Source organism: Thermobia domestica, chromosome 1, assembly GCF_964235325.1.
Source record: "Thermobia domestica chromosome 1, izTheDome1.hap1.1, whole genome shotgun sequence".
NCBI classification, from domain to species: Eukaryota; Metazoa; Arthropoda; class Insecta; order Zygentoma; family Lepismatidae; genus Thermobia; species Thermobia domestica.
The window spans coordinates 117,155,602-117,168,259 of NC_137454.1; the positions used below are offsets into that span (position 1 = coordinate 117,155,602).

A 12,658-nucleotide genomic window follows, 5' to 3' on the forward strand; every position below is an offset into this window, starting at 1 on the left:
ATCTGCAAAAACTTCTTGATTAGAAATAATTGACAGGCTAGTTACAGTCGAGTACCTATGACCGTAACTGCTATCACGTTACTTTTGATACTGTGGAACTACAGTACACGGACCCCTCGGTTTGAAAACAAATATTCTGAAGAATTCTACATATTACTCACAATTCCATGCACTCAATAGTGTTTTTGAGCATGTACTGTAAACATGACCTGTCACAATGCTGTGTTCAGATTTTTTTTTCTTTCTTCATCTTTTAAGCCCTCATACCGTTTTATTTAAGTTCACTTATTTGTCTTTAAAATGGATAATATTATTTTGATTCTATAGTCTTTACCACACACACAAACGCACAAAATTAAAAAAAAGTAAATAAAAATACGCAAAATACAATGTTTCTGTGGCTAGAGTGGATTAATTGTACTTACATTAATTTCAATGGGAAAAATAATTTTGGCTCACGAACAACGTTACAAAACGGATTAAGTTCATAATCCGTGGGTCCACTGTAATTAACATATAACAATATTACACATCAGCCAGTGTTACTTGATCTCTGGATGCTCGTTAACGTTTTGCTTCTATAGAAAAAGAGCTTGTCAAAAACTGCTAAGATGTTGAAGTTTTGCTGAGCAAAACTTTCATACTAATTATTCTTAAGTATCTTACGTCTGCTCCTCAGACAACACAATTAACAATCTACGCAAGTGTAGCAAAAAACCTCAACTTTTCTGGCCCAAGAACAGTGATATCTTGGAATTCGAATTTAATACGTTCTAGAAACCTGTTTGAGTTCCATAATAAATTTTTCCCTTTAAAATAATAGAAAATGTAAACAACATATTAACACGCTCAGGAATTTTTATAATAATTTTACATTCAGGTAACTGTAATTCCTGAAAACACCTTGCACTATTTATTCGGATCTCCTTTGAAGCCTTGGTCACGGAGGTTAAAAATAGAAGAAAGAATAAGAAAAACATCAAGAAAGTAAAAGGAACGGACTCCTCACAGTCGAACAATGCAAAAAGACACCTTGCAAATCTTCTGATCACTCTGTAATGGTGGAACAGCACATTGCAATATGACGGGTTGAATTTGAGTATTCTTTTATTTAGTATTTAAAAATGAAATGAAATCTTTGATTACATATACACTAATTGTTTGCTGAGCAAAACCATATATTTTCATTAAAAATTAAATGTGTGTTACAGTTTCACCAACTAACTCTTTGGCTTCATCAGACACTATGAAATGCTCAGCAAACAATTAGTAAGTATGTAATTATATACAAAGCAAAGCTTCTACTTAAGGGAAATCTTTGAGTTCAAAGTTTCACGATTATGCCTGTTAGGCTAAGGGAGACGATGATTAAGGCAAGTGAATGATGATGAAAACTCTGATGCAATGAGAAAGTAAGAGGAAACGGGAGTACCCGAGAAAACCCACGAGCACGATGCCGGGGAGTTTTGTTTGGTAGTAGAATGTTACGAACTCATATTAATGTTTTTATTTCTATTCCAATGTTGTTTATATTTCTCAGTTACCGCCTCCTATTCCTTAGTCAACCACCCTTGATCTAAATTCAACTTTGGATTTCTTAGACAAATAAACAAGTTTTCCAAAACAAGTCTCTCACTTTTATCTTTAACCCCAAATAAAATTCTTGAATCATCAATATTGTGTTGTGTTCCTTTCAAATGTTTCGCCGGTCCTGAAACCGGGTATTTTACTTCGGCGTCTCTAAGACGTTCTTTAATCCGTATTTTGAGGTTTATTTTTGTCATATCTATATATTCTTGCTGGAAATTGTATTATACTTCATAAACACCTGATTTTTCGCTGGGAGGCTACTTCATAAAACCTTTCGCTGTGTTTACTTTAAAAAAAAAAGAAAAAAGAAGAAGAAGAAGAAGAAGAAGGAGAGTTAACGCGGTATGGAAACCATATTGTATAAAAATCTTGTGTCTGTACTCCAAACCAAGTGAAACTTCTTTCTAAAAATCTTATTTAATGCGGTTGACAACCTAGGTTATATCGGTAGACCAACTCACTTGTCAGGATTTCGGTTTCAGGACAGTTGAAACATAAATCTGTTTTAAGCTGATTATACTAAATTAATAAAATGGACTTTGGATATCCATTCATACTACCTAGCTTCAGCAAGTATCAACCTTCTCCTTAATTCGGACTCCAATGTGTGAGTCATATAGCCTCCAAAATGTATTCTTCCAAAGGTTTGCCTTTGTAACGGGCAAATGTGCAGATGGTGGACACTGGTAACATACTTGCTGTGTGTAGTTTACCTTTATTATTATGTTCTATAGTAAATTTTAAACTGTTTGTAGATTCGATTTAATATACATAATAAGCATTCCAATTGCAAACTTTCCTTATATAGGGAAAGCACATCGTCGACAGATCTATAATACGGTACAATCTCCAGTTTGTTCTTTGAGAATCTTACTTTCAAAGATGTGGAGAAATAGTAGGCTGAGAAAGGAAATAAAAGAGTTGTCAATGGCTAAACCTTTTACTTGATGAAAAATGTTCTCTTTATAGGAATATATATATAATAAATAGAATTCCATGAGCCTCATTATTTCATTTATTTCGGATGTATTAAGTTTCTTGAGGCACAAGCTGATGTTACAGACTCAACAATTCTAAAGGAACAAACGGATGCATATCAACTACTTCTATTGAAGTCATTTTAATATGGCTAGCGTTGATCAAATCACCTACTTGCTGTTTAGTTCGTGACTATTTGTAATGCAATGTGTAAAATGGTTACTTAATTTCCTTAAAGAGATTAATATAATTTCTACATGTAGGTGCCTGAAAAATGTAAATTCATTGAAAACCGGTATTCGATTTTTTTCTCTTTATTTTAGAATCTCCATCGATGTTCGAAAATAAAAATAAATTCTATATCAATGGAATCAAAGGAACAACGAGTCTCACCTTCTTTCCACGCATATTCTTTCATTGTCTGGAGGACAACAATAAAAAGCAAAACAAATAAATGGAATCTCTCACGAACATCACTGCACGACACTTGAAACAGGTTATTTTTATCGAATTTCTTAAATACACTGCCTTTTAGCTCCACAAACTGAAAAAAAAAAAAATAATAAAACAAAAGTATTAATCACAAATTTTTACTCAATCTTGATTTAGAAAATACAAATGAAATATTCAAATTTTTCTACTGATTAATAAATGTAATTGCTTACTTTTAATAGAATAAAAACAGAACTTTAGCTACTTTACATACAAAACTAGCGAATGTCTCCCGTGTTACTGTGGGCAATATTTGATCTTTGATGAAAAGTTCATACACCAAATTTCATGTCCCCAACCAAGTTGTAATCCCACTCCTTATTTTCTGTTCACCCCATTTTCTTCCTTTTTAGGTCAAAGAACCATAAAATCTCAGAATAATCTCTTACAATCAAAACATTTAGAATCTGAGAAAAATAGATCATATTTTGTGGAGTATATTGACTTTGATAGTTTGATTTTTAACACTACTGCATTACCGACTCGTAAATTGGTAAAAGTGCAAAATGACAAAACAGATTTAGTGTGAAATTGGACAGTATTCCATTTAAATTTGAAAACTCAACTTATTTATTAGATAAGTTAGCTGACGATTTGTTAAATCTTTAAATAAACTCGACACTTACGGCATTAAAAACCGCAAATTCAAATATCACATTTACTATTATCGCCATACTATTATTACTAGTACTTCTTATAGTGGGTCCTATTCTTACGTATGTCACGGTCGTGCAATTGTTAAATAAGTATAAGATCAAACACGAAAACATGGTATTCAGTGGAGTCTGAAGAAATATTTATGTTTTTACTTTGTTTTTAATCCGAACGAATTCGATTTTTTTAAATCATTCTGGTGTTATGATTTGAACTGCAAGCAAACCCGCAGTATTTATCTACAAATGCTTCTGTTGGCGGCGATGTGGTGATATTGGCGAAAACAGCTTAAATTTAAGCACATGCTGAAACTTCAAGAAGAGAAGAACACAGTTTGATTATTATGTACGTGTGCTTAGAATAAAAGAAAAATGAGTTTTAAACAGTTTAAAATATGTTAACATCGTATTAAAAATTTTAGATTAATGATGTAAAGTGGATCGTAATCGATGCTAGTATAAGTTGTATAAGTGTGGATAAATTATTTAAAAAAATAAAATAAAATAAAATAAAATAAAAAAAGGTAACAGATTCAAAGGAAGGTTGATATTTGAGTTGATTTTAGTTTAGCTTCCCGTTCAGCAGCGAGGCTATATGAGACGTGGACCTACTGATTAACGTGGAATCCGAACCACATGAGCTCTGTGAATCCGGGTGGAATCGAACCCGGGTCTCCCACGCCAAAGGCGCGCACGCTAACCGCTTAGCCATGAAGGAGCTCAGATTCAAAGGAAGGAGGAAATGCCTTTCTTTTAGGTACGCTGAAAATGTTCCCTAGCGATTTTCCGCTACGTGTGGTACATATAAGATACGGGCTTCCGCGTACTTCAGTGTGAAGCTGAACAACTTCCCAAGACGGATCAGGCGTGGTGTGGTCCAGTGTATTGGCCTGTCTGGTCTTCGGACCTGATCCATTGGATTTTTATCTGTGGGAACACATTACAAGTTTCGTCAATATGCTATTCGTCAATGATGTCAATGATTTGGAACAGCGTATCTGTAACGCCTGTGCAACTGTTCGCCATGACCTAAATATCTTCGAACGGGTTCGCCAATCCATAATCCGGGGTTGTCATGCATTACTGTCCATAGCGGACACTTTGAACATCTGTGATGTGCTCAACGAACATATTGTTCACACGCTTTCAGCCCTTGCTAACTCTGCCAATATGCACATCACGTACGCGCTTCGAAGGAGTGTGTTGCGCATACTAAGAGATCAGCATTTACACCCCTATCACATATACAAGTAATGAGACTAAATGATTTCACATCCCAAGTGGAGTTCTACAATCGTTTATTCAGAAATATGACATCAACCAAATTTTATCCAGAGACGTTTATTATGGATGAGGCTCTTTTTAACCGTGATGTTACTTTCAGTAGTCATAATAGCCTTGAGTGATGACAATCCACATGCTATTCGCTTGTCTTGTCATCAGCATCGATTCTGTATCTACTTGCGGGCTGGGATTATACAAGATCAACTAACAGGACTTACCTCTTGCCACTTAGTTTGAATGGACAACAATATCTGCTGTTCGTTCGAGTTGTACTGCCCGAATTGTTGCAGGCTTTACCTTGGGCGTCCGTGAGAGAGTTGGGTGTACCATGAAGCCTATTTCAATGTTGATTTTCGCCATTATTTGGATAACAACTTTCCTAATTGTTGGGTTGGAAGGGGAAATCCCATTTAGTGAATAGCAAGTTCACTAAATCTCATTCCTGTCGATTATTCTTTCGGGAAATATCAAGTCATAGGTGCATGAAATACCAGTAGAATCCAAGGAAGACCTGTTTGCTAGGATTCTAACTCCCTACTTGATAGTGCAACAAACACAAGCGATATCTGCGCAAGTGCAAGAAGATTTTATACGGTATTGTGCTACATGTATCGAGGTTGGTGGTCAACATTTTAAACAGTTACTATGAGTTGTTTGTACTTACAATGACGTAGTTTTTTTTTTTTTTTTTTTTTTTTTTTTAATAATGATTAAGCAATCAGATAATGTTATGAAAAATAAAGCAGGTTACATCGACACGATAAACAAACTAATTATTGCAATTTTTTACTTGTTCCTGATGTCGTAGTGTTTGAAATAGGCGTTTCCGACCTTAGTTTCCTACCTCAAAATACTTATAAGGGTATCTACTAAAATTTCAATATGAAATTCGTGACTTTTTCTTTCCCGAACCATATAATTTAGTAACATTCTCAAGAGCGAATTTGGGTACGAATTGGGTCGAATTTTCATGCATACGATAGAAGCGTGCTATGCTTGCGATTCGGTAACGTCTAAAGCCGACCATAGACATTTTTGGTGGTGAATTTTGACGTTTTATAGAACAAACTTTTCCAGTCTATACTTATATTTGTAGATTTAAAAAAAAAAAAAATCGTGACCCAAAAGCTAGATTTTGTGACTCTTTCTAGATTTTTCATGACCGTTTTCTGATTTTGTGACTTTTTCATGACTTTCGTGACTGATGGACACCTATTATAATGGACTCCTACATTACTTTGACCCAAACACTCCATCTTATCCTCGTGATCAAACTGACGATTTCAGCCGAATTATTATAAAAATCACATTTACTTACATAATAGTATGATCTCTAAGGAGTTTATAATTGTACTACATTTACCTACATACACATAACATAATATTATCTCTAATGAGTTTATAGGAATAATTGCCTGAACTTGGGTGCCTGAACACAATATTTTAAAAGTAAAGAATGTACTTACATTGTTTGACATCATAATTGTGAGAAGTGCTTTGTTGTTTGAATTTATGGCAACATTCAATGTCGTGGCTTGAAACAACACTAAGAGGCCATGCAGAACTTCACTTTGTTAAAGAAAATATATTTTTATACAAAAGGTGACTTATATATTTAGAAACTCGAAATAGTGACTGATTAGCTAAGCTGAGGAATCAACAAAACTAGAAACAGTACCATTGACATGAACATTCATATCACCGAACTACACAATATGCTTTCAAAGTTAATAGATAACACAAAAATTTTCATAAGTCACTTTAGTTAAGGTATTTATAAAATTTTATGATCTAAACAACATACATTTTTGAGATACTCTTCATAGTTAAATAATACATCGCTGATCTAATGTATATATAATGTCACAACTTAACTTGCATCGAGGCTGTTTGTACGACATAATCGCATGACGACGGTGGCTCAGTGGTGTTAGAGATCTCTGGTTCTATTTCAAGCCAAGAGAGTTCGTGGCGGCCAATATCGTGTCTCGTTTCCTCCCACATTTCACTGCACCAATTATTTCATTATCGATCACTTCCATTGATCATCCGTTTCCTTTACTTAAAGGGTATAACCGAGGGACGTTAAGTGTCAGCAAAAATCTGTTGTTACCCTCATTTCTCAATTGCAAATGTTCCGAATCTACATCTCTAGAAATTCTAAAGTTAAAGAAAGAAGTCTTCAACCATAAAACTGATACTGATAATTACAATTATTGATAATTGTGATCCGTATCTAACACCTCTTAATAACTGTTAAAATGCTGAGGTTTAAAGCAGAAAACTGTCATTATAAAAATAAATAAATAAAAATTAAATAAAATCTTCCACATTAAAAGATCATGTTCTGTAGGATAGATAAGATGGATGATTAACGAAAGAACAATTATAAAGAATTAGTAGAATGAGAATAAAAAAAGGGAAAAAAACTGATAGATTAAAATAAATAAATAATAAAAAAAGAATAACGGACACGATATTGTCCACAACTCACATGACCTGATCGAACTAGCGACACCTCAAACTACAGGCAAGAGCTTTACCACTGAGTCGCAGTAATGCAAAGATATTCATTACTATATTCAATAAATTAACTCAATAAATTACTGTTTGAAAAATATCGCACACTTATTATGATAAATGAGTCACTGCATACTTAGATAATCCTTAAATATCAAGAAAAGGATACACACATAAGATACTGCAAAAATTAAATGAGATATAACCCCAAAGTGTTCTCGTTTGCGACCTCTTGGTTCCGTAGCTGTCCAGAAGAGAGCATCTATAGTATCTTGTCCAAATGCAGAGAACAACCTATCTCCAACCTACAACAGAAACACTGTAAGTTAAGCCATGAAACATTAAGTTTGTATGTGTATGTACCAGACCGATGCAGAAAACAGCAGGGCAGTTTACCTCACTGTAGCAGTACCTTATACAAAAATCAGGCAATAAAATACTAATAAATAAATTAATTTAAATACTGTACATATATGATCTATCCACCACATGGTACTGAAAAAGTACCAATATTTATTTTCAATATTACCAAACAATAGATAGTGTAGAAGTGTATATAACCATTCCCCCTATTTAAGTAGAATAAAGAGGAACAAAAATATATTTTGTATATAATGTGCAGGACAATTCAGGTTTAATAAATAATTTCTTAAGTCTTACAATATTGCAAGCGGTGATTATATTCAATGAGAAAAAGTAGAAAGGCTATTACTCACAGCAAAAAATATGTAGCAGAATTTTCTTCTACATGCAACAGGTAGCGCTTTCGGAAGATGCAACTTCCTTCATCAGCCTGTGGTAGACTTCAAAAAGGATTTAAAAAAAACACGAACGAAGGTTAAAAAATGGTTAAAAGGTTAGGATATGTAAAAAAACAAATCTTCTGTCAAACATTAAAACACACGGGAATAAAAACTCACTGACATTGTACACTGCTGTTCACTGTTTTCTGCTCTTGCTTTCCAAATGGTGAAAGTATGTAGTGAAAAGATTACTCCACATAATATTTATTTCTCCTCTATCCAGGTTAAGTGAGGACCTTTCTTTGTGATAACAGCAACCATTCGGTTGATTAATGGCTCTCCTATAATTCCTGATGAAATCAAAACAAAATTGAAAATCCATGACCCAGCCTTATCAATCATATATGGGCTTCCAAAAATACATAAACCTAATGTTCCATTGAGACCAACAGTAGCTGGTTTTCATCATCCTACATATTTACTTTCAAAATGGCTGTATGATAAACTCGTATCATATAATATTCCAGTTAAATACACGGTTAAAACAGTTTGGAGTTGAAAACATCCTTGAATTCCTTTGTTGCTGCAAATTCCATCCATTTGGCATCTTTTGAAGTTGTGGAAATGTATCCACCAATATCAGTAGACCTGGCTCTACAGGCAGTGGGAATGGCTTTACATAAACTAAAAGTGAACCCATATGAAATCCAATTAATCTCTTGACTAATAGCCTTTTGTCTAAGGAACAATTTCTTCCAATTTGAAGACACCATTGTTTGACAGGACGATGGATTCGCTATGGGTAATACCCTTTCTCCAATACTTTCTAATTCGGTACTGGACATGTTTGAAACAAATATCCTTCCTAAATTTCCTTGTATTAGATATTTTCGATATGCTGATGATACTTTGATTTTGTACAAGGACCCTCAAGAATTAAATAAACTGTTCGATGAGTTGAATCAAATTCACCCTAGAATAAAATTTATGAAGGCACTTGAAGAAAAGGTGCTCTTACCTTTCTTGACATTACCATTAAAAGACATAACAATAAATTTGTTACTTCGGTATACCGCAAACCTTCTGCTGGTACAAAATATATCAACTTCAAATCATCACATTCATGGCTTCAGAAATTAAATGTTTGGAAGAACTTTTATAGGAGAGCTCTTTTACTTTCAGACCTCTCTGAAGATCTCAACAAGGAAATACAGTATTTATTACAAATTGGACAGGAAAATGGTTTCCAAAAATCTTTATTGTTAAAATGGTACAAACAAGTACAACACAAGATCGTCGGCACCCACCATCAACCAACAACAGATGCCATAACTGACAGATGGATTGGTGTCCCTTTGGTTCCACATTTTTCAGCAAAAATCAAAAAGATTGCACAGACATAACATCAAAATTTCAGAAGTTCCTCCAAAATCTATAGATAAATATATAATCATTTTAAAACATTTTTTACTGACCCTTTACAAAGCAGTGGCGTTTATCGGGTGAAATGTCAGTGTGATAAAATGTATATAGGTCAAACAAAAAGAAACATTTGTACTAGAATAACAGCACGTTCGTACCTCGAAATCTCGGAATCCGCAACAGTTATCCGGTCTAGCAACGCACTTTAGAGATTATAACCATTATATCGTGGAATCATGTTTAACTGAAAAAGCAAAAGCAGCAACGGAATAAAAAATTAAAGAATCATATTATATTCACAAAGAAAGGCCCTCACTTAACCTGGATAGAGGAGAAATAAATATTATTTGGAGTAATCTTTTCACTACATACTTTCACCATTTGGAAAGCAAGAACAGAAAACAGTGAACAGCAGTGTACAATGTCAGTGAGTTTCTATTCCCGTGTGTTTTAATATTGGACAGAAGATTTGTTTTTTTACATATCCTAACCTTTTAATCTTTTTTTTTTTTTTTTTTTTTTTTTTTTACCTTCTTTCATGTTTTTTATTATTTTTGAAGTCTACCACAGGCTGAAGAAAGAAGTTGCATCTTCCGAAAGCGCTACCTGTTGCATGTAGAAGAAAATTCTGCTACATATTTTTTGCTGAGAGCAATAGCCTTTCTGCCTGTTCTCAATTTCTTAAGTCTCTGATCGTAAAGCTTTAACTATATGAACCAAGAGCCAGAAAAGTGTCGCAATTTGTTTCTCCATGTGTTTATATCTACGTGTCATATGTAGTGAGTTAGTAGAAGTACATGAGCAGGGATGAAGTGGGTAGATCTTTTCCCTGGTGTTTAGGACTATGTAAGAAGCAGTTAATAAGGAGCTGGAGTGAATTACAGAGCGGGTAGATTGAAAATTAAGATTAGGGATACAACACATACAAGAATTCAATGTTTATGGCATCGTTACCCAGATGTTTACTTGCATATGTCAAATACTATTCACCTGATATAAGGCTCTCAGATAGTGAACAGGACAAATCAAATGATAATTAATATTTTCCACAAACGTAATTTCCTCTCTAGGCCTACTATTATACTTATTATAAATGTTATTGTTATTAATACCAGTTATCGGTTTAATTATAAAATTTCTGAAATTGTCATCTTCCTATTTTCTCTTATCATATTCATGAACATTGTCTGAAGATATACACATGCTGCAGACACTTAGAATAAAAGCTTTAAATAAATCGCAAATTTCGGCAGGCTTCACAATGCCTTAAGTTTTGGTTATTCTTTTCTCCGAGACTCTATAACTGTTATTGCTTGGCTCAAAGTCGTTTTTCGGATTTGAGTTCATGTGCAGCATAATTTCTGGTAAGAATTATTTGCCTTGTATTACAACTGTTACATGTTGATTTTTTTCAAGTTGTTACCAGCTATATAAGTTAAACATAGGCTTCAACTACATAAACGTCGATAAAAATTAAAATAACAAAGCACAATATTTGATTATAAAATGAGGAATAACAAATAAAACATTAATATAGCCTTGCTGTTTAGAATACACAGAAGAGAGGGTAAGTGTTTAAATTGCAGCATTTATTTCTCTTCAGTAGTTCGCAAGGAAGACCACTCTTGAACTAAAGAGACTTCGTTTACGACATCCCTCTCATGTGTCAACGAAATGATCATATCAATGGTATGCCGCTTGCTTTGACGTCGCCTGTGGATGGTGACCTAGGGTTGCCAGACGTCCCGGTTTACCGTGAAAGAATTAACTGTCCCGAAACAGGCTTTCGGGACGCCTACTTGTCCCAGTTTTCGTTCTTCAGACCGAAAAAATTCAACCCGCAAGAACTAGTAGGGTCTATGTCTCACATAAAAACGGAGGGCCTTATGCAGAGTCGTTCTAACGCGTGCTTAGTGCCATAGTAAAGAGTTGGACTAACATATTTTTCCTACAGTATTCAAGCCTTTAATATGACGCTAATCATACGTCAAAACGACTCTGCATAAGGCCCGGAAGGTTACCATTTGAAATCCCACTTCAACGATTACAGAACTGAGTTATCTAATATACTTTCCCATATATGGACAAATATTTCTGAAGATGCTGTGCACCCATTTAATAATTTTGAATTTATAATTTTTCCTTTATCTCATAAAATTTTCAGGTTAAAATTCCGTAACAATTTCTAGCACAAGAAGTGACGATTAAGCGCATAAAGGTGTCTTGTTTAATTTTGATACCTTTTTTTTCTGTCAAACTTTTGGAGAACCTGCGTAAGTCTTTAAGAGATTTACTTTTTGTTTATCGTTCTGAATTTAGCGTAAATGTATTTTTTCTTGCTAAATGCTACATTTGTGTTTCTTTCAGGGTAGTGTTTCTGACTTAGGTGATGACGCAACGAAGAAAAAAGTATCTCTTTTATCATAAATGTGAGAAGAGTGTGTCATAATTAGTGACCGTAGTGACTAAGTATTTTATCGAAGTTATTTTGTTTTTATAGTTGGAAGCATAAACCAATACCTTAAACATCATTCTTTATCAGATATTTTTCAGAAAGTAAACAAACATAACACACACTACACTTCTTATTGTGGAATATAACTTTTACGCCTATTTGCAGGCTGAAAAACATCTTTCAAACTAAACAAACTCATGTTAATTATATACAATATAATAAATTCAGATTTACCTCTAACATGTTGAAAAATATGTAAAGCTTTATCACAGACTGGCTTTTAATAAGATGATACATCATAGATGTATCTATATAGTACATTCCCATACTGCAGACAATTAGAATACAGGCTTTAAGTAAATCGCAGATTTCGGCAGGCTTCAAAATACTACGGGACTTGCCACTTTGAAAGCTGAAAGATACATAGAGATATTATAAATTATATCATAATTTTGTGTATATATATATTAAATTAACTACCTATTCAAATTGGACTCCTACCTATTTGACCTCCTTTTTGT

At 33.8% G+C, this 12,658-nt stretch overlaps 1 protein-coding gene across 1 annotated transcript in view; it reads right to left on the minus strand.

The window, feature by feature from the left end:
• LOC145688256 (transmembrane anterior posterior transformation protein 1 homolog) overlaps nucleotides 1-12,658 on the minus strand; it is a 55,723-nt gene that overhangs the window by 13,595 nt on the left and 29,470 nt on the right. The window contains exons 4-7 of the mRNA XM_081762224.1: nucleotides 12,372-12,549; nucleotides 7,687-7,822; nucleotides 6,464-6,561; nucleotides 2,962-3,112 (exon numbers count right to left, since the gene is read on the minus strand). Coding sequence (XP_081618350.1) covers nucleotides 2,962-3,112; nucleotides 6,464-6,561; nucleotides 7,687-7,822; nucleotides 12,372-12,549 — 563 coding nt within the window. The remainder of the gene's footprint in view (nucleotides 1-2,961; nucleotides 3,113-6,463; nucleotides 6,562-7,686; nucleotides 7,823-12,371; nucleotides 12,550-12,658) is intronic.